Source organism: Protopterus annectens, chromosome 13.part0 (assembly GCF_019279795.1).
Source record: "Protopterus annectens isolate FY-2018-M chromosome 13.part0, PAN1.0, whole genome shotgun sequence".
Lineage (NCBI taxonomy): Eukaryota > Metazoa > Chordata > Ceratodontiformes > Protopteridae > Protopterus > Protopterus annectens.
This window is the reverse complement of record NC_056747.1, coordinates 13790572-13814233: the sequence shown is the minus strand read 5'-3', so window position 1 is coordinate 13814233 and position 23662 is coordinate 13790572. Positions and strand designations below refer to the sequence as shown.

Below are 23662 nucleotides of genomic sequence, written 5' to 3'. Positions count from 1 at the left end.
GTATATTTTGTGTACATTAGACACGTGTTTGGATTCCCAGGCAAAGTGTTGCATCACTTTAGTTATAGATTCCCCAAAGATTATTTCCTCAATGGAAAAGTTGAAGGACAAGGTGTCCTCATCATCAGAAGCAAGCGGATGTATATTACGTTATCAAACTTTTAAATGTTCGAACGTCATATGGTCGACACCATATGATCGAACATTTAAAAGTTCAAATGTTTCAACAGAGATCTCCGTACAGTGCAGAATGGGAATAATTCTCTTTCCTGCACTGTAGTGCGATCTCGGAGTTGGTACATTTAAAGAGCGGGGGATGTGTGGGGTGTAGGGGGGCTTGCCCCGCTGCTTAAAATGGTCAGGTAGGTTTTTTCTATTTTTTTTTTTTTTTTTTTTAGCTTTTTGAACTTTTAAAAGTTCAATCATATGGCTTTGACCATATGACATTCGAACTTTTAAAAATTCGATAACATAATATACACCTGAAGCAAGCTAACCAGGAGAATGAAAACAGAAGATAATACCACGGCACAGCATATTTATTGAAATTCCAGCATACTAAAAATGAGATGAGCGCTTTCGGCTTTTCACCTTCTTCAGATCTGCATTTACAAATCTAATGCTCAGTTAAATACTAAAATCATCCAATAAAAGTCAAAATGCATCATCAATAAAAAGAAGTTATGTTCTTACCATAACGTTCCATGTGAATTGTTCATCTCGCCTTTGTTCTTACACACGGGTTCAGAGCCGATATCAGCTCCGAGTCGGCCACATCACAAGCTCTGCATCTCAGAGAAAGCTCGAGGCACAGTCCTATCCCATGATCCACCGGTACTATCCCTCAGATCTAGTTTGCAAACACCCGAAGGGTTCCAACCACCATAGCGCCCAAACGCACTGAAGCATACACACAGAGAAAAAACGATATCCTCACTCATAACACAGATATGAGTCTAACCTGTCACCTATTAAGTGAACAGACAATTCTATAGCCTAGAGAGAGATCAACCAGCATCTAGTCCTACCCGTTCTTCTAGAATGCAGAGAGGGGATGGAGGGAGGGGATGTAAGAACAAAGGCGAGATGAACAATTCACATGGAACATTATGGTAAGAACATAACTTCTTTATGTGAAATTGTTCGATCTCGCCATTTGTTCTTGCACACGGGTAGCGTCCCTAGCTCCTTTTACCCTGGGTGGCTCAAGGAAGAATGTTCCTGACGACAGTGGAACCAAACGACACCCTGTCCCTGGAGTTCCTATCAACTTTGTAGTGAGTAATAAATGTGTGCGGTTTTGCCCAAGTTGCCGCCGCACAGATGGTGTCTAATGGCAGGCGAGCCGCATGGGCCAAGGAAGTAGAAACCGCCCTCGTAGAATGAGCCTTAGGATTGAACGGAAGTGGCTGCTTGGATTCTGAATAGACGAAATTTATGCATTCTGAAAGCCACTTGGATAAAGTGCCTTTTGTCACCGCCATCCCTTTCCTCTGATCAGCATATGAGACAAACAGTTGGTCCGATTTTCTGTTTTCCTTAGTTCGGTCCAAGTAAAACCTCAGCTGTTTGTGAATGTCTAACTTGTGTAGCATATATTCCAATTTGTTAGAATGTTTTTTGAAGAAGGTGGGAAGTTCAACAGATTGATTAATATTTAAGATAGAGCACACTTTGGGAAGAAAAGATGGGTTAGTATGTAATGTCACTCTATCTGGATGAAAAATCATGTAAGGGGGCCGAACAGACAATGCTTGTAATTCTGAGATCCTACGAGCCGAAGTGATCGCCACAAGAAAAAGGGTTTTCCACGACAAGTACTTGAGTGGAGTCGTAGAAGCTGGCTCGAATGGAGACAACATGAGTTGGTTTATCATTAAGTTCAGATTCCACGGCACAACCGGATCACGAAAAGGTGGACGTAGGAGAAATGTGCCTTTCAAACATGCTTTGCAAAGTCGGTGAGACATGAGCGATTTATCTCCTTCCCCAACATGGAAGTTAGATATGGCAACAAGTTGTACTCTGATCGTAGAATTCGAAGCTTCCTCGTGAAAAAGGGTAGAAAGGAATTCTAATATGTTATGTATTGGAGCCACAAACGGGTCTGCACCGTGTTGTGAGGCCCAATACGCAAATCGTTTCCATTTGTGAGGCCCAATACGCAAATCGTTTCCATTTGTGAGGCCCAATATGCAAATCGTTTCCATTTGCTCCTGTACAGTTTTCTAGTGGAAGCTTTATGGGAAGAATCAATTATGTGCTGAACTGCTGGGGATAAGAGATCCGACCTGGCTAAGATGGGCTGTCAGTTTGAGGGACCTGAGAGAGGGGTGAGGAACTCCCGACGAGTGCGTCAATAGGTCCGGCACTGAGTCCAGAATCCATGGTTCCTCCACCTGGTGGGTTCGAAGAAAGGGGAACCAGATTTGTCAAGGCCAGAATGGGGCTATCAGAATTATAGTCCTTTCCAGAAGTTTGGCTTTCTGCAAGAATCTGGGTATAAGTGGAACAGGAAGGAAGGCATATAGGAGACCCGGGGGCCAATCGTGTACGAGTGCATCCCTGGGGGCACCCCCGGGAGGGGGCAGTAGGGCAAAATAGCTTCTGCATTTGGCATTCAGTGGGGATGCAAATAGGTCGCAGCAAGGCTGGCCCCATCTGCGGAAAATCCTTTCTGCCACTTGAAGTTTGAGGGACCACTCCTGAGGCAACAGAATGGCTCTGCTCAATTTGTCCGCAATGACAGTGGACGTCCCCAGGATGTGCGTTGCTATCAGAAAGCGTCCGGTGGACACAGCCCATTTCCAAATTCTCAGGGCCTCTCTGCATAACAGGTAAGACCTGGTTCCTCCCTGTTTGTTGATGTACCAGACCACTGACATGTTGTCCGTCTGAACTGTCACCGTTCCCAGAGGTAAAGAGTCGTGAAAGTGTTGCAACGCTAGAAACACCGCCCTCAGCTCTAGGACATTGATGTGCAGGTTGTACTCCAACTTGGACCATTCTCCTTGGACAGTTCTCCCCTGAAAAAGTCCCCCCCACCCTATCAGGGAAGCGTCCATGGTTATTGTGGCTGTCGGACTGGGTAGTACAAATGGCCGGCCTATTGTCAGATCCTGACTGTGTAACCACCGTAGAAGATCCCGTTTGCAAGAGTTCGTGATCAGGATGTTGTGCGACAACGGGAGTCGTTGGAAGGACCACTGAGCGAAAAGCAGCCACTGAAGAACTCTCATGTGCATCCTGCCTAGGGGGACTGCAATAAGTGTGGCTGACATCATTCCCAGAACCTTTAAAACGTGTGCTGCGGGAACTCTCCTGTTTTGAAGAAGGATTGAGATTTGATCCTTGAGGGCTGATACTCTTGCCTGGGGTAGTTTGATTAGAGCCAGAGAAGTATCTATTTCCGCTCCTATTAATGAAATATGCTGTGAGGGCGATAAGACAGATTTTTCAAAATTGACTGTGATGCCTAAATTGGAGCACAGATTTATGGTGTAATCTCTGACCTGTACGAGATGATGCTCGGTGGTGGCGGTAAGGAGCCAGTCGTCTAGATACGGAAACACTCGGAATCCTAACCGTCTCAGGTGAGATGCCACTACTGCCATGCATTTGGTGAACACCCTGGGGGCTGAGGTGAGGCCAAAGGGCAGAGCCCGAAACTGATAATGACTGGCTCCCAGCCGAAAGCGCAGGTGATCTCTTGACGCTCTGTCCATTTTGATGTGGTAGAACGTGTCCTTGAGATCTATAGAGCACATCCAGTCGCCCTCCTGTAAAAAGGGAAGGATCGACTGTAGCGTGACCATCCGGAATTTTTCCTTCCGTACGAAGGTGTTGAGTCTGCTGAAGTCCAATATTGGCCTCCAGTCCCCTGTTTTCTTTCGAACTAAAAAGAACCTTGAGTAAGTTCCGGATCCTATTTCGTCCGCCGGGACTGGTTGGATGACTCTGTTTAAAAGCAGCTTTTCTATTTCTATGACTGCTTGATCCCGCAGATTGGGTGGGACATCTGGGAATCTTTTGGGAGCAGGGGGAAATTTTTGAAATGGAATGGTGTAGCCTCTGGTAATTATGCTTTTTACCCAAGAATCTGAAGTGAAATTTAGCCAGGTCTCTGGGTATAACGCCAAGCGACCCCCGACCACCTCCAGAGCAGGACAGTTGGGCCTCCTTTCAGGAGCGCTGGAAGGGCTTCCCAGGGATAGTATCCCTGTCGCCCTGGTTTTGTGGACCACCTCTGCTGCCTGGGCAGCGTCTTCCATTCCTCCCCCCTCCTCTGCCTCTGGAGGGGGTATCACTCTGTGTGGGCTGAAAGGACCCCTGAGTCTTCCGGAACCACATTTTTCCGCCTCTTTGCCCTTTGGGCTGTGGTCTAGATGGGGCGGAAAAACGGACCCCTACGGCAGACAGGGTCTTCCCTTCTTGCTCACACCTAGTGAGAGTCTCCTTTTCTTTCGATCCAAAAAGGGAGGCACCATCAAATGGGGCATTAGTAAAGGAAGACTTGAAGGCTTCCGCAAATGAGCAAAGGTGCAGCCAGGATCATCTCTGCAGAGCAATCGCTGAAGCTGCAGCCCTAGTCAACCCTTCAGCTGCATACGAAATGAGCCTCATGGATGAGTTAATTATGGAGTTGAGGATATTGAGTTGTGCCGTAACCTTGTCAGATACGGCAGCATCTGTGTTACCCTGTAGAGTATCTCCTAGTTCTTTCAGATCTCTCTGTAGTCGCGTGAAATGCGTAAGGTAGCTCAGAGATCGCATAGAAAAAGTCACAGAACTAAAAATGCGCTTTCTGTACCTGTCCATAGTCCTGGAATCTTTGTTAGGAGGATGGATAGAAGAAGATGCTTCGGACATTTCCTTCTTAGTGGCCACCGCCACCACCATAGCATCCAGCGGGACTCCTTTGGCAAGATATGCCTTGTCCTGAGGGGCTGTAATGTACTTATTCGGTCTGCAGGGGACTGGTTCCACTGTATCAGGCGACTCCCACACCCTCCGAGTTATCAAGTCCATCAATTCGTCGTAGGGCGGGGTCACCCAGGAGGTAGAAGGTTGAGCACCAAATGCCTTCAACAACACCGATTCGTCCACAGTAGGAGTAAGGGTCTGCCAGTCTCCCCTTTGTTTCAGAACCTCTAGGATGTCAGCAAATGAGACATCCTCAGAAGGGGACCGTGGGGACCCCTCTGATTCATCCAAATCGGTGTCTGAAGTTAAGGATTCCTGTGGGGAATCAATGTGCCTTTTCTTGCACAATTTTTTCCTCGGTACCTCCTCAGAGGGGTCATCTGGGGAAGCAGCCAGCTGGGACCGAAGGTACAGAAGCAGAATGTGGCCCCTTAGGGGGGAGAGAAGAAGATTCCGATTAAGTCAAAGTCTGTTCAGACAAGACCTTCCTCATGATGTCGAAGGCTCCTGTGTCCCGGCCCGAGGACCCCGCTGGGTCCGAAGAGCTCTGTAGCTTCTCCGAGACTGGGACCACGGGCTCCGACCCAGAGGACGGAGCCGAGCTAATCTGAGCCGAGGCTCCAAGGGGGAGAGTCGGTACCGAAAGCTCAGTTCGACTCTCCGTCCCGGAACCAAGGAGAGAACATCGGCTCCGAGACCCTCCGATAGGCTCCAAAGGTGTTGAGGTCAATGGTGCCGATCGCACTCCTGGAGGCTCCGGCACCAGGGGCTCTAAAATCATCGGATCCTCGACTCCCGGCTCCGACGACTCGACGGGTCTCGGAGGAGGATCTGTCGAAGACATAGGAAGAGCTTCCAGTTTCGAAACCAATTGGGATGAAACCGCAATCAGTTTGGACAGAGCCGTGTTCTCCATGAGCTTCTGTACCACACAATCCACATCGGTGTCGGACAGCGGTCTAGAAGAACGGGTCGAAGGGACCGAAGTTGTCACCGAGCGAAGGATCGAAGGTGGCAGCACCTCTGACACCGGCTCCAAGACCTGAGCCTCGATCAGAGACAAACATTCGATGCTCGGCCCCGAGGTCTGTGGAGCCGGCGACTGAATCTTGAAAGAGGTGCTCAGAGCCAATGACTTGGGCTCCAATACCTTGGATGACTTAGATCCCTTCGAAGACTTAGACGCTTGATCAGCCTTCTCTAGGGCATCTTGGAAATCGGGTTTCAATAACCCTCTATCAACCAACTTCCTGCGCCTCTCCATCATGACCCTCCCACTGAAGGAATGACAAATGAAACAGTCTTCCTGCAGGTGGAGAGGGCCAAGACAGTAGACGCAGGAAGAATGGTTGTCCGTAATGGACATTTTTTGTCCACACTGACACCTTTTGAACCCTGACTTTACCTTTTCTGCCATGTTCAAAGGAATTTAAACACTACAGACTAAAGCTATGTAGAAAAAACACTGCACATTTTTTCTAATAAACTAGCTAAGGAGAATAATTTTTAAACTACCAAGTAAAGGTATATATATATATATATATATATATATATATATATATATATATATATATATATACACACATATATATATAAACTAGTAATAAACTATGTAGAAAACCACTGCACACTTTTTCTAATAAACTAACTAAGGAGAATAATTTTAAACTAGTAATCAACACAGCACACTCTATAGATATCCAAGATAAATATGTAGCTACAAATGGGATAACAACACACAGAATTAACTACTGTCAGAGCCCTGACAGGATCAAAAAAAAAAAAGGCCTTTGACTAAAGAAGGAAAATTTACTATTAAATAGGAATAAACACACATGTAAAAGGATCACACACACACTATCTAAACTATATTATCCAATTAACTAGTAAATTTACACAAAAAAGCTATATCTATAAAAAATAGAAAAATTTTCTACTGGCCCGAGCCTCTCTTCGATGCGATCCGTTGCAGTCGCAAACTAGATCTGAGGGATAGTACCGGAGGATCATGGGATAGGACTGTGCCTCAAGCTTTCTCTGAGATGCAGAGCTTGTGATGTGGCCGACTCGGAGCCGATATCGGCTCCGAACCAGTGTGTAAGAACAAACGGCGAGATCGAACAATTTCACATCATCATTTTCTATGGAAGTTAAATCATCACTGACATAATTTCTTATGCAGATTTCACTTCTGTTAATCACATAGGCAAAAAGAGAGGCGTGCCCAATCAGTGTCATCATCTAAGCCGACACCTTCTCAGAACAGGTTTTATAGGTAACACTTCATTAAGTTGTGGTGCTTTATCTGTCAAGTCAGCAATCCATTTGGTATCTTCAAATTCAGTTAAACCTTTAAAATTCCCTCTCCTCATACTGGGATCTATTATTTGTAGAGCCATAAAGTGAAAAATATGATCTGCGTTCATGCTGATATGTTTTACAGGGCATTAGTAAGAACTTTATGTTTAATATCCCTTATATGTGCGTGTATCCTAACCCTGAAAGGGCAGTTCGTTTTGCCAACGTAAAAACATGTACATTTCATACACGGCAACATATATAATGTAAATATAATGTTACTTCTGCTGTATAGCATGGATCTCTATGGACAGTGCTAATTACTGTGTTTGTTTGTTTTATCAGACGTCTGACTTCTTGGGTTTTATTGACCTTCTGCAGCCTATTCCTTTCATTGATCTTAGTATCTCTATTTCTCTCTATTAAATCAAGCAACTATTCTCTCAGCTCATTTTCTTCTAAACCAAGGGCACTTTTTTTGTTCTCCATTTTACTTATTTATTTCCGGTTTGTTTTCCAGGATAGTCCATTGGGCTACAAGGAGCCCATTTTCAATGGAGTTATGGGGAGAAAAGCTCCAGAGAAATACAAATACACAGAACAGAAAGAGCACAAATCCATAATACACATTTCAATTAAATGTTAAATAATGTTAAATACATTTCCTGCAGACATTGTATAGAGAGTTCTATAGCATCTTCCTGAGGCGCATTCTCTTCAATTTCATCCTGCGAGATCCTTTGCTCTGTCATATGGGAACTCACTGGCCTACCACTCGTCAACATTGACTGTGTCAGAGTTGCCACGGTTTCCTGTTCCTTTCCTTGCTGTCCAGCTTCAAGTGAATATTTATACTGGTTTCCTGTTGAAGGCTCCAAAATATCTTGATATGGCAACTGACCAGTTGCTTCCTGTTCTACTGGTTTTCCCATTAATTTGGATATCCATTGCTCTATCCTTTTGTGGTACTTTCTGAATTAGATTTTCTACACTGAATCCTTCACTTTGTAGGTACTCCATAACCTCTCTTTCTCTTTAACTTCTCCATTACTAATCTTTTCTGCTTTTCCTGTCTCCTTATTTTCTGTATTGTAAAGTTTTCCATGTCCGGATTCCTTTGCCTGTACTTCTCTTCAAATATTTTTGGTGCTGCTCTTTTTGTATTAATTAGTTTTGCTTTCTCCTTTGCATAAATATTACACCATATTAAGTCTCTTTTTCTTTCTTACGTCCATATTTCTTCTTCACATGTCTCCTATCTTCCTGTCTCTCCTTACTTTGGGGACTCATTCCATCACGCTGTGATGCAACCTGTGCTAGGTCTTCTACATTAAATCCTTCACTTCACAGGCATTCCATAACTTCAACTTTTACTTTTTTTTACTTTCAACCTACTGAATATCTTTCCAATTGGCTTCTTAATAGTAGAATCTCAACATAATAGAGCTTCATTTAGGATTCCATAACTTCCACTTATTTTTTTTTAACTTTCAACCTACTGAATATATTTCCAACTGACTTCTTAATAGTAGAACTGTATAATTTAAACAGAACAACACTTGATTTAGGATATCTCATGTTCATCATTCAAATTGGCTTCTAACGCTTGCTTTTCAACTTCATAAAGCTTGATTTAGGGTAGCTTACCTTTGTCAAGCTTACTGATAGTTTTTGTTCAGGATCCCTGCCCACAGACCTCGGTACACATCATCTCAATGTCTACCTACAGCCCTTTGTACCCCTCCCCCTTGCCTCCTGACCCATATGAAGTTTTAAATCCATCAGCATTTGGGCGCCAATTGCAGATCGCCCTTCCCTGCACTACCAATCCAGTGTGTGTACTACAAATGTAAGCGAGTTGCTACCATTTCTTGTAAAAGATTGTACTGGCACATGTTAATATGTAGTATTGTACGAACAAGGACTGCAAGTGAAACAACTGTTTAGTTAACACTGGGGAGATCTTACTCGGCATGCTTAATATACTGAAGAATAATCTGTGCATAGCTGCCGCCACGATATAGCCACTACAGCTGATATTTATTAGCGTGCTAACCCTAGAGCAGTCTGTGGAGTGATGACATGTGCTTAAACCTGCTAAAGATAGCTGATGTAAAGTGATGTAATTCCAGCTATATTTCCTAATATTATCTAGCTTGTTAGTTGATGTATAGTCATATATTTCCAGCTATACTATCAGATATATTTCCTGCTTTTTATTTAGCATGTTAACTCTAATGCTATCCACGTAAGCAGTGTATTGAACTCTGTTAATGGTATAGACTCCCAAGAATGTACATCTGCTAACCGGGCCAGAACTGTAACAATGGTAGCTTTCTTCAAAAAAGCTAGTCCCCATGCTCGTAAATTCTTCTGTTTAATACACTGTTACCAATAACACTAGCGCTGTTATCTCATTTCCTGCTCGCTCCCTAGTATAGCATACTGATTGGAACTTACAGCACTGCCGTGTCCAAATAATTTTCTAATTTCTGCACTCCATCCCCTTCTAGAAACCTCTGCTACTGTCCTATTTCAGCTCTTCCTCTCATACTAAGACTCACAAACCGCCAATATTGGTCTAACAAGTTTTACTCACTCTCTGTTATCTCAATCTCTCTGCGTTCATACTTTACCATTACCAACTAGCAACTGGCCCCATCTGCAGCACACAGTGCTACCTGGTGGCCAAAATAATTAGCTTCTTTCAGAATTCTTTACTCAGTCCCACTAACTATCAGGCAGTGACGTCCCTCTTACAACTACTGCTTACTACGAAGTCCCCATTCCTGCAGCTACCTGTGCCTCATTCTATTTTCTTCCCTGGACTTGCTCTTAAATATTACTTCCATTCTGGCCAGTCACATAATTAAAGTTTCTCCCACCCTCAGTGCAATAGTCATGACCTTACTTTTTTCCTCTTATTACCCCAAAGAAATGCTAACAACTACTCTTTATAGCAATTAGATATTACCAATCTCCCACATACAACTGCTCATTTATTCCTCTCATCTCTTTTATTCCACAACACATCCACTGTGTTGGGAATCAAACCCTCGCCCAGAACTACTGCAAGATGTGACAACACCAAAAACAGTCTGAAAATCAGCTCCTTATAAATAATTCAGGTTATTATTTCCACTCTGCTACTGTTTCACTGGACTGGTAGCTGGCAAGGTGCTAACTGCAGTTAAGTCCCCAGCCCAAAAGTAAAGCCCTGAACTCTACAGCAGCCCCCCCGCAATTTGAAAGCCTATCTCTGCTCCTTGCTGATCCCCACTTTCAACCTACTTAATATCTTTCCAATTGGCTTCTTAATAGTAGAATTTAAACAGAATAAAGCTTGATTTAGGATAGCCCACTGCTCATCATTCAAATTGGCTTCTAATGCTTGCTTTTCAACTTCATAAAGCTTGATTTAAGGTAGCTTACCTTTGTCAAGCTTACTGATAGTTTTCTTCAGGATCCCTGCCCGATACCTCGATGCTGCCCACTCCGTTCGCCCTTGCTAATGCTCGGGCTCCCTCTGCTCCCCTACCCTGCCCCCATTTCCTACCCACCCTCACTGCCTCTAGTATTTTACCTAAATATCCTCACCCACCTCACATCCAACCAGTCACAGACCATACACTGCCTCACATCCAACCAATCACAGACCATACTCCCATCCAAACCCTCCACTACCTTTACCAATTAACATCCACCTCCACACACTCACCCACAACAAAGACACCCTCCCACTATCACAAACTAGTCATCTCACTCTCATGCACACTACCTATCCTATCAATCCTAACACTAAACCACTAACCTCACCTCTTACCACACCAAACTAAATACAACCTATGCTAGCCCTACAAAACAAACATCTACTTATAACCCTAGCACTCCTTGTTATAACCAACACATATCACCAAACCTCTACCATAACATTATGATTTAACCAAACTCATTTATGGTACCCCAAATCACCTACTACTAACAAGTGCATAGCCACCTTAATTAAACTTACTAAACTCCTGCACCACATAATTACCAATTAATCCTGGCAGGTGATATTCACCTTAATCCAGGGCCTAACCCTATACAAACCACCCCAGCAAATGCCACCTTCTCCTCAAACCAGTTACCTACTAATAGACCAAAAGCCAGCCTACTAATTATGTGCTTAAATATTCGATGTGTTAACAATAAGGTGCACTTACTACATGCACTACTCTTCACCTAGAGCCCTGATATATTTCTGACAGAAGCCTGGCTAAAGCCCACTACCTACTGGATACAATGTACTCCACCAAGATAGACTATCTAAAAAAGGATGGGGTGTAGCCCTCCTCTATAAGAACACCCTAAATGTCACCACAATTAATCTGCAACCCCCTTCTTTCAACAACTCTGAAATCCTCCTAGCAAAACTCAAACTTAGCAACAAAAAGTCAATAATTGTCACATGCTATATACCATCAGGCAATAACATCCCAACCCTGGAAGCCTTCCTACAATGGTCAAGCCAAAACCTCCCTCAGGAAATCATCATACTCAGTGATTTCAACATAGTTTGGAATACCTGCTCAGCCTTAAACCCCCACCAACCATATTAACCTCTATAATTTCTCACATATTATCCAAACTAGCACTAGACTAGGAAATCCAAAAATTAAAGAAAGCCTCCTAGACTGGATACTAATAAACAGAACCAACACCCCATACCATGCAGGTGTCCACCCGGACTCCCTCAGTGACCATCAACCCACTTTTCTATTAAAATTCAAAACCAATCCATCCCTGCCTCCAGAGCACAAACAACCCACAACACAAAAAACTTTAACCCCAACAAATTCAAACTCAAACTAAAACACCATAATTGGAACATACTAAAGATTTTACCCCTAAAAGAAGCCGTAAACCATTTCAAAAACACCTTCCCAAGTATCCTAAATACCCATGCCCCACCTCGTATCACTAAACTCAAAACAAAACCAGCCCCCTGGCTTACCAAAAAGACTAAAAAGAGAATTTCCAAAAGAAACAAAGCCTGGTATATCTGGAGAGCCACAAAAACCCCAGCAGATAAGGTACAATTCCAACAGCTCAGAAATGAGACAAAAAGATCAGTCTTCCTAGATACAAATAACTATTTCATAGAGCTACAAAACAAGCACCAAAACAACCCCAAGAAATTCTGGGCAGGAATAAACATACTATACCCTGGCGGACCCTCCACCCCATCTCCTACTTCCACTAATGAGATCACAAATATACCAGATGCATTTAACAAATACTTCATAGAAACTATTTCTAACCTTGTTCAAAAACAGCCTACGACCACCACTGCTAATCACCCAGAACCTGTAGACCTAAAACTACCTTCCAATTTCAACCCATCCCAACCAACTATGTCAAAAAGTTGCTACTCAAACCTACCACACTAGCAGCTGATGGGCTACCTGCTGAATTCCATCAGCTGGCTGCTAATGAACTTGCCTTCCCCGTATCCATCCTACTAAATAGATCCATCTCAGAAACCTTAATCCCACCCTTCTGGAAAGCCTCCTAAATTATTCCCCTCAATAAAGGCAGAACCTCCACTGAACTCACCAACTATCACCCCATAGTCATTCTGTCTCCTCTGGCCAAAATACTTGAGAAATGCACCCACAACCAACTCATGGCATACCAGCTTAACAACCAACGTCTCTCTCCTACACAGCATGGATTTAGGTGAGCTCAACACTGCCCTACATTCCTACACAAACCTCATCAACCAAAACAAGCACATAGGCAAACTAACCTCTGCCATACTTCTGGACCTATCCAAGGCCTTTGATATGGTCAACCACCTCATACTACTGCATGCCCTTACTGACCTTGGACTAAGTAACCAAACCCTGGCTTGGTTTCAGAACTACCTACAAGGAAGTTGACAAGCAGTACGGTGGGGCAATTACTTATCCTCCCTGCTAACCATCACCACAGGGGTCCCACAAGGTTCCATTTTAGGTCCTCTCCTAATCTCCATTTTCACCAATAATCATCACACTGTCAGGATGCAGCAGTTATACAATATGCTGATGATGCTACACTTGTCTGTTCAGCCAATGACCCTCAGAAACTTCTCTCTATAATCCAACAAGCCTTCCATACCACAGAAAAATGGTTTCTTAGCAAACACCTAAAACTAACCCCCCAAAAAAACAAACCATTACTTTTCATACCCAACAAATCTACCACCATACACATTCCATTTAACATGGTATCCAGAGATAGGTTCATAGGTTTATACTAGGCTATCTGCCCTAAGGCATTTATAAGCCTAGCCCAAATTATTGTGGCTTACGCCACCCCTTATATGAAAAAATACTGTGCCCATTAGTTTGTTGTGCCTCTGTCCAGCAGTGACCCAGAGATGATTCCCGGGGTAAACCTACGATCTCCCATCCACAGGTCTAGATTTCTCTTGAACAGAGTCAGCGAGGTGCTCTGCCTCACATGGACCGGGATTTTATTCCACAGCATAGGGAGTCTCTGAGTGATAAATCTATCCCTCCAGCACGTCCTATTTATATCCGTGCTAAGGTTTAAGTCGCTTGCTCTAGTGGTTTTGGTGGATTTGGATTTTTTGAGGTGGAGCATGTCCATTAATTCCGGGTTGGACATGGCCTTGTATGTCAGGCACATGTCACCTCTGAGCAGACGGTATGCGACTGAATAGAGCTGGAGTTTCTTCAATCTGGCAGCATATGACAGATTTTGGAGTCCCTTTATCCTTTTGGTGAGGAACTTTTGGGGTCATCATAATTTCCCCCGACACTCACACCAAATTGCTAGGAGTTACCATCGATAACCAAACCATTAAAAATATCCACAAAAAAGTGGGCAGTCTATATAAAAATAAACTCTTCCTAACGCAACCTGCCAGGATAACTTTTAGTTATGTACTTACCATAACTTTAGATGTTTGGGATCCATCTCGCCTACATTCTGTACTGATGGGCTCGGAGCCGATCCTCGGCTCCGACTCGGCACGTTATGCTATAGAGCGAAGCCTCTTATTGGCTGAGCTATTCTCTATCCCAGGATGCACCACCACTAATCCCCCAGATCTTGTTTGTCCGCATTCATGCACACACACATAACTGTTTATATAACATTGCCAGATGTTTCAAGATGAAACAATAGAATTTGGACCGTCCGATCTCTTCTGATCTCCAAGGCAGGGGGAAGGAGGGTGGGTTATTAGGAATGTAGGCGAGATGGATCCCAAACATCTAAAGTTATGGTAAGTACATAACTAAAAGATGTTATGTGATCCTATCTCGCCTACATTCTGTACTGATGGGACAGCGTCCCTAGCACCTAATTCCTGGGTGGCTCACTGGAAAACACTCCTGAGCACTGTGGAACCAAATGAAGCTCGCCCCCGAGATGCCACATCCAATTTGTAGTGGGAAATGAAAGTGTGCGGGGAAGACCATGTAGCCACAGCACAAATGTCACTAATGGCAAGGTTAGAATGGAATGCTATTGAAGTAGCCATAGCTCTTGTAGAGTGAGCTTTGATAGAGGTTGTAAGCTCTTTATTAGAAGAGGAATAAGCCTGACTAATACAGTCCCTGATCCATTTGGCAATAGTGACCTTTGTGACGGCTTTGCCCAATTTATTATCCGAAAAGGACACAAACAATTGATCTGTTTTCCGTGTTTGTTGGGTCCTGTCTAAATAAAAACGCAATGCCTATGAACATCCAATGTGTGGAAGATGTATTCCGCTTTGTTTGAGTACTTTGGAAAGAAAACTGGAAGTTCTAATGACTGTTGCAGGCAAAAACTGGAACAAACTTTAGGGACAAAAGATGGATCAGGCCTGAGGGATACTCTATCTTTGTGAAAAACCAGGTACGGTGGTTTTACAGATAGAGCTTGAAGCTCTGAAACTCTTCTGGCAGAAGTAATCGCGACCAGAAAGGCAGTTTTCCAAGAAAGAAATTTCAAATCACATGTTGCTGCCGGTTCGAAGGGGGAGGAGGTTAAGGCACATAACACCACATCGAGATCCCACAGAGGAGCAGGATGAGAAATCGGAGGTTGTAAAAGCACAGCACCTTTCATGAAGGTTTTACACAATCTGTTGCTCATTAAAGGTGGGTTTATAGATTCATGGAAATTGGAAATAGCTGCCAATTGGACCTTGATGGTAGAGACTGAAGAACCTTGATTGAATAGGGAAGTCAGAAATTTCAGGACTTCTGATACCGGAACAGTGATGGGATCCAGACCCCGGAGTTGAGCCCAAATAGCAAATCTCTTCCATTTGCTAGTATACAATTTCTTAGTGGCAGACTTGTGGGCCGAGGATAAGATATGTATGACTTCCGGGTCTAAGGTATGATTCCTGACTATAGTCGGAAGAGGAGGAGCCAAGCTGTTAACTTCAAAGTGTGAAGGGACTGATGGAGTTGTCCCGATTGATAAATCAATAGGTTCGGGATCTGATCCAGGAACCATGGACCGTCCAGTGCATATTTCCAAAGATAGGGGAACCATACCTGACGAGGCCAGTAAGGGGCAACTAAAATCATTTTGCTCCCCAAGTGAGACGCCTTTTGGATCACTCTGGGAAGGAGGGGAACTGGAGGGAAGGCGTATAGCAAGCCGGTGGGCCAAAGATGGGCTAATGCGTCCATAGGACTCTCCCCCGGAGCTGGAGTGAGAGAGAAGAACTTTCTGCACTTCGCGTTCAGCGGGGTTGCAAAAAGGTCGCAACAAGGAGTTCCCCATCTGCTGAAGATCTGAGTTGTCACTGCATCGTTCAGAGACCACTCGTGAGGAGAGAGGATAGTTCTGCTTAGTCTGTCGGCTATCACGTTTGATTTGCCAGGGATATGAGTTGCTACCAGAAAATGTCTGGTTGCCACTGCCCATTCCCAAACTCTCATGGCCTCTCTGCAAAGAGGGCAGGATCTGGTCCCTCCCTGTTTGTTCAGATACCAGACTACTGACATGTTGTCGGAGTGAACGGCAATTACGCCCTGAGGGAGGTAATTGTGGAGGGCTTGTAGAGACAGAAACACCACCCTCATTTCTAAAATGTTGATATGAAGGAGACTCTCTTCTGAATGCCATTTGCCTTGGACTGACCTGCCCAGGGAATGCCCCCCCCACCCCATCTGGGAGGCGTCCGTTGTCAATGTGGCCATAGGAGGAGGTGGAACAAAGGGTCGTCCCTGATCCAGATTGGAGGGCACCAGCCACCAGCGAAGGTCCCGTTTGCAGGTTTCCGTGATCCGTATGAGGTGACTTGAGAGGGAGATCCTGAAAGGACCACTGTGTCGAAAGGAGCCACTGGAGAATTCTCATATGCAATCTTGCTAAAGGGACTAGAAGAACAGTGGCCGACATAGAGCCCAATAGCTGCAGGACCATCCTGGCTGGAGCTTTGGATCTGAGAAGCAAGGCTCGGACTTGAGCCTGTATAGTTTGTATCCTTTCTGTAGGAAGATAAACCCGCATTCGGTTTGAGTCTATCTCTACTCCGATGAACCTTATACGCTGAGATGGCAGCAACACAGACTTTGGCCAATTGAAGGTGATTCCAAGGGAAGTGCCTAGTGATATTGTGGCTTGTAGGTTCTGCAATAGTAGACGCCTGGAGGTGGCAGTTAGGAGCCAGTCGTCCAGATACGGAAACACCTGGAATCCTAGACTCCTCAGGTGAGCAGTCACGACCGCCAAACATTTGGTGAACACCCTGGGGGCTGTGGTGAGACCAAAGGGCAGTGCGCAGAACTGAAAATGACTGTCTCCCAGGCTGAAGCGCAAATGTCTCCTGGACGCCTGATCTACCAGGATGTGGTAATAGGCGTCCTTGAGATCTATGGAGCACATCCAAACACCTTTCTCCAGCAGTGGGAGAATGGATTGTAAGGTGACCATTCGGAACTTGGACTTTTTGACTGATCGATTTAGGATGCTGAGATCCAAAATGGGCCTCAAGTCCCCGGTCTTTTTTGGCACCAAAAAGAATCTTGAGTAAGTCCCTAATCCGATCTGGTCTGCGGGGACCGGTTGGATGACTCCTTTTTGAAGCAGCTTTGAGACTTCTAAGGCTGCGATTTCCCGCTGACTGGGTGGCGGGTCCAGGATTTTCTTGGACGGCGGTGGGGAGTGAGAAAAGGGGATGGCGTAACCTCCGGCGATGATTCGAAGCACCCATCGGTCCTGAGTGATACCTTCCCAGGCTTTTAGGTGCCTCGAACGACCCCGACTGGCTCGAGCTGCACAGTCGGGCAATCCTTCAGGGATTGTGGAAGGCTGAAGAGCCACGAAAGGACTCGCGGTCTCCAGTGTTGCGGGGGACTCTGCCGCCTCTGGGACGGCGTCCTCCAGAAAAATTTCCCCCTCCTCTGCCTCTAGAAGGGGGGATCGTCCTGCTGCGAGGGATAAGACTTCTGGGATTTACGGAACCACATTTTCCCTCCTCTTTTAGCCTTGGGATAAGGCCGAAAGGGAGTGGAAAATCGTGCCCCTATGGCAGTCAAAGTCTTACCTTCTTGCTCGCAGCGGGTCAATGTGTCCTTTACCTTGGGTCCAAACAAGGAGGACCCATCAAAGGGAGCGTCGGCAAAGGAAGACTTAAAGGCTTCCGCAAAATGACACAGGCGGAGCCAGGCTTGCCTCCATAGAGCAACACCCGTACCCGCCGCTCTACTCGCCCCCTCGGCTGCATATGAAATGAGCCTCATGGACGAGTTTGATATCGATGACAGCATAGCCAACTGAGAGCCAACCGTCTGGGCCAGCTGCTTAGGTAGGTTACCCAAGAGGGTATCTGAAAGCTCCTTGATCAGATCCCTCTGAAATCTAGTGAAGTGCGTTAAATAGTTCAGGAACCTTAAGGTAAAGGCCGCTGAACTGAGGGTGCGCTTCCCGTACCGATCCATGCTCCTAGACTCCTTATTAGGAGGATGGACGGACGTCGAAGCCTCTGCTACATCTTGTTGGGTAGCAGATGCCACCACCAAGGCATCTACAGCCACACCTTTGGTCAAAAACTCCTTCTCTGGGGGTGCTGATAAGAACTTATTTGGGCGAGAAGGCACCGGTTCCACAGAGTCTGGATGTTCCCACGCCCTTCCACAGATCAAATCTAGGAGCTCGAAGGGCGGAGACACCCAGGAGGCGGAGGGCTGAGCCCTGAAGGCCTTGAGGAACACCGACTCATCAGCAGAAGGGGGTTTGGAATGCCAGCCGCCTCGTTGTTTGAGGGCTTCCAAGATGTCTGCAAAGGAGACATCATCTGAGGACGACTTAGGGGACCCCTCCGCATCATCAAGATCGGTGTCCGACGTGAGAGACTCATCGGGGGAGTTGACGTGCTTCCTCTTGCACAGTCTTTTCCTTGGGGTTTCCTCTGAAGAAGCTTCAGAGGGACCTCCAGGAGGGGGGGAACCCCCACTGGGGGTGACCTCAGGCCCCGGGTCTCCGCTGTCTAGGGACAGGGGGACTACCAAAGATCCAGTCTCCGTGTGTAGGGAAGGTGCTGGTGAGACCGTGGAGGTAGCCAAAGAAGATTTGGCCAAAGCACTCCTCATGGCCCTGAAGGCCGGACCGCCAGAGTCCTGGGAAGGTCCAACCCCCGTGGCCACAACAGTAGACGGTACCCCTGCAGCCGACGCACCGAGAGGAAGGCTCGCAACCGAAAACATCGGTCCCGAAGCGTCCCCCCCAGGGCCGACGGAGGAGGTCCGTGTACCGAACTCCGACTCGAGAGCCAGGGTTGGAGTAAGGGTCGGGGCCGACCCGAAAACCTCCATCGGCTCCACCAGCACCGGCTCCAACGGTGCCGAGGCTGTTGGAGGAGGAACCAGAACTACAGGGTGGGCCATCGGCTCTGAAGCTGAATGGGCTGGAGCCGAAACTAATTTCTGGAATACAGGAGACTGAAACAGTCTTAGGAGCACCCTGTCGATGTCCGAATCCGACATCTTGGAAGATCGGGAGGAGACCGACCGGGTCCGAACCGACTTCTCCATCGGCACTGAAGGACTGGGGGACCGGCTCCGAATAGACTCGACCAGTATCGGTGCCGAGGGAGATTCCAAAACAATTTCCCTCAGTGCCGAGGAGGGCTTCGGCGCCGAAGGGGAAGAGTCTGAGCCGGCAACCCTCATCGGCTCCAAAATCAGTGGAGCCGATGAAGGTGACCCGCCTCTCGAAGCCCCAGCCATCGGCTCCGAAACCAGAGGAGTCGGGACTGGAGGCATCGAGGCAGACCGTTCCGCCCTCGGCTCCGAAGTCCGTGGAGCCGATGGAGAAGCCTGACTAGATTTTTTACTGGTCGGTTCCGACGGACTGGTCGGAGCCGACGATTTCTTTTTCTTGGCTGGAGAGGAAGAGGAAGATAAGGCCTCCTCGAAGGAGGGTTTAATCAGCCCTTTCAAGATTAATTTATTCTTCCTCTCTTGGAGGACCCTAGAGGAAAAAGCGTGACACACGCTGCAAGACTCCTGTAGGTGTTTGGCGCCTAAACAGTACACGCATAAGGAGTGATCATCGGTGATGGACATTTTATAGTTGCATCTCGTGCACTTCTTAAATCCTGAGGGTCTATGCTCTTTGGACATAATGCCTGTAAACCACTCACTATATCAGTAGAAAAAAACACTATGTATGTCACTGAGTAAAGATTTTAAACAATAAAACCTTTTTTTTTTTTTTTTTTTTTTTAAAACGAAAGGCCAAAATTAACAAGTACAAGTACAAAAAACACCAAAAAGGAGGGCCAAGAACTCTCTAACTTAAACAGGTACTTGACCTCTCTAAAAATAAGAAGACTCACTAAAGAATAGGGGAAGGCCCCTCTAACTTAAACGGAAAACCTTTCCCTGTTCAATCACAGAAATTCACCACAAAATTTATCCAAAAACACACTGATACACAACGATAGCTATTAAAACAGCTTTTGGGTAAAGAATAAAGAATTTCCTGACAGGAAAACTTTAAGAAAAAACAGCACTTAGCTGAGCCAAGTTCGAGACCACGTCCTAGCTTGTAAGCGGCAAACGAGATCTGGGGGATTAGTGGTGGTGCATCCTGGGATAGAGAATAACTCAGCCAATAAGAGGCTTCGCTCTATAGCATAGCGTGCCGAGTCGGAGCCGAGCCCCGGCTCCGAGCCCATCAGTACAGAATGTAGGCGAGATAGGATCACATAACATCAATTGCTCAAACTCACCTTCTCTCTACACTGCTCTATTCCTCACCCATTCTCACATACCTACTCAAAACTGAAATTGCCAAGCTCAACACTTGCTATAATCAAACTGCAAAATTCGTGACAGGTGTCCCCTATCGTGCCCATCACTGCCTATCCCTAAAACCACTTGACTGGCTTGAATTCCCTACTCTCCTAAACTATCAACTATCCTTTGCCCACAATGTCCTATTATTCCTAGACAAAACCCCACCATTGGCTAATCTATTAGTACCTCAAGCTAATACCAGGCATCTTTGCTCTAGCAAAAAAAAAAATAATTAAGATCACAAAAACTAACACAGCAGGGGGCTCCCTCTTCACCCAACTACATTGGCAAAATATGGAACTCCCTACCCACCTCTATTACCTCAGCTGTCTCAAAGGCCACATTTAAAAGACTCCTGAAGGAACACCTAAAGCACTCATGTATCTGCACATGCTCCCCACCTGGCTAACCCCCCGCTGCTTACCCTGCCCACTGCTACAGCCTCATCTCATAGGTTCATAGGTAGGTACTAGGCTATCGGCCCTGGGGCCTATACAAGCCCAGCCAAAAAGGTACCCTGGCTTTTGCCACCCAAGAAAATTATTTTCCTGTGCCACTGTCGAGCAGAGCCACAGAGGTGATCCCCGGGGTGAATTTCCTATTTCCCATCCAATCATAAAGACTTTTCTTGAAGAGTGCTAATAAGGAGCTTTGTTTGATATAGGTAGGTAGTTTATTCAAGAGTATGGGAAGTCTCTGGGACAGAAATCTATCCCTCCAGCATGTTCTGTTTAATGTGGTGACAACGTTTAGGTCCCTAGAGTGTGCAGCTCAGAGGGATTGGGATTTCTTTAAGTGTAGCATGTCCAACAGCTCTGGGTTTGACATAGCTTTGTATGTTAGGCAGAGATCACCTCTGAGTAGGCAATATGCGACGGAGTAAAGCTGGAGTTTTTTGAGACGGTCTGCGTAGGGCATCTGTTTGAGGCCAGTAATCTTTGTCAGGTATTTCTGTGGCCTTTCCAGTTGTTGTAGATGTCTTGTGAGGTACATACCAAAAGGGGCATTGTACTCTATAATGAGTCTAATGAGTGATGAGTAGAGGGGAACAATGACCTCTTATTCTGGATGAGAAACCTTTTGTGATGAGGTGTGCCACTTAGAAGGATTTCCTGACTACTGTGGCAATGTGATTATCAAAGGAGAGACTACTGTCCACCTGTGTCCCAAAGTCTCTTATCACACTTTCAGTGTTAAGTATACTACCGCCTATGTTGTAGTTCATGGGTACAGAGTTTTTACCAAAGGGGATGACAATGCACTTTTTGGCATTGAGCTTGAGGCCATGGCTTTGACACCAGGCATCTGTCTCAGTAAGGCCCTTTTGTAGGATGTCACATCGTTAGGAGTTTCGATTATGGCTCCTAGTTTGCAGTCATCTGTGAACTTCGTTAGCCAAAGACCTTCTGTGTTAGCCTGCACTTCAGAGAAGTAGATACCAAACAGGAGAGGACCCAGGACTGAACTATGTGGTACTCCACTTGTCACTGGTCTGAAGTCGGATTTGGAGTCTGGTACTTTCTCAGTGTGGGTTCTGTCAGTGAGCCAGTTGGCAACCCATCTTGTGACATAGGGATTTATACCTAGTTTAGTGAGTTTATCTATAATTCCAGAGTGTTACCTAGTTTAGTGAGTTTATCTATAATTCCAACATAGACAGCCATTATAACTTCCTCCAACTCCATCTACAATGCCACCTCTGTAGTTTTTATCACTCACTCATATACCACTGCTGGACTACTAGTTTATCTATGCACTAACTACTTCACACACTCTGTACCCCCAGTTCTACTACATACATAACTGCCTCACGTTCCTGCTTCTCATACCTACCCTGTCATCCTATCAACCTTCCCAACCTCTCCCTTGTTAATATTCCCCTCTACCTACCTACCCTGTTACTATTTCTCTTTTACCTACCTGGCTAACTCCATCACTACTCTGTTCTACTCTACCTTCACCAGTATGGAATATCTAAACCAGAAACTGAATATTTGTGTGTACTCTATACAATACTGTTAAACCTGAATCTCACTTTGCCTGACAATGATCTATGTTAACTTTAGTACCTGCTATGTTATCTTGAACTAAGCATGAATAATATGTTACTTGTCAATGTCTGCTCCTTTCTATGCAATATGAACACCTCTGTATTCCTTGTAATGATTGTCTGAATTTTGCTGTGGTGCTTTTCTCCCTGGGCCTCCGCTGAAAATGGACATGCACCCAGTCGGATTTTCCCAGTCAACAAATGTAAAATAAATAACAAAAACTAAACTTCTATTTTAATAATCTTTTCTGCATTCCCTCTTTGTGATATTTTTTTTATTGTGAAATTTTCCATATCTGGATGCCTTTGCCTGTATTTCTCCTTAAATATCTTTGGGGCTGCCTTTTTTGTACTGGTTAATTTGGCTTTCGACTTTATTGCACCATATCAAATCTCTCTTTCTTTCCCATGTCCATATTTCTTTTTTTTACTTTTCAAAAATATCTAGATTCTTTTATATATTTTCTCACTTCAGTCACTTCTTTTCCCAAATGGCCCAAGGTTTCTTGGTCTACATAATGTTTTTTTAATCTGTTGTACTAATGTACATACATTTGCATTTGAAGTGTTTGACAGTTTTTCCTTGTGCAAGCATGTTTTCTTTCCTCCAAGTACTCTCAATATTTTTGTGTATCTTCTGTCCATAAATTCTGGGCTTCTTGCATAACAGTAACAATGCACAGAGACAGGATCCTGATGGTGACAGAGGCACCAGAAAGAAAATGTTTTCTGTTAGGACATATATGATTTTCAGTTATTGGGTTTCCTGGCATCCTGCAGAACCCAGAGCACCTCCTCAAAAACAGTTGCCTAAAAGGAATCAAAACCCTATCATCCAGAGTATCAAGACGGGGAAAGGCTGAGATGGTGCAGTTGGAGTTTGCCATGTGAAATGGTATCAGAGGGTATGGACAGATCCAGAAATATGGAAGAGATAAGTCTGCCAGAGTCCATTTTCTTGTTTGTATTATCTAAAAAGGATAACAGTGCAATAGTTGCACGATGGCCAGGGAGGAGTCCATGTTGAATACTGGTTAAGAGCTCTTCTGAGAGGAGGCAGTGAAGAAACTGAGTATGGATATGTTTTCTA

At 45.2% G+C, this 23662-nt stretch overlaps 2 protein-coding genes across 2 annotated transcripts in view; one reads left to right on the top strand and one right to left on the bottom strand.

The window, feature by feature from the left end:
- The window catches only part of UBXN6 (UBX domain protein 6), a 1665022-nt gene that overhangs the window by 926493 nt on the left and 714867 nt on the right, over positions 1-23662 (bottom strand). The window lies entirely within an intron of this gene.
- The window catches only part of LOC122788309 (RAF proto-oncogene serine/threonine-protein kinase-like), a 78766-nt gene that overhangs the window by 10106 nt on the left and 44998 nt on the right, over positions 1-23662 (top strand). The window contains exon 2 of the mRNA XM_044055400.1: positions 9446-9584. Within this exon, the coding sequence (XP_043911335.1) occupies positions 9446-9584 (139 nt within the window). The remainder of the gene's footprint in view (positions 1-9445; positions 9585-23662) is intronic.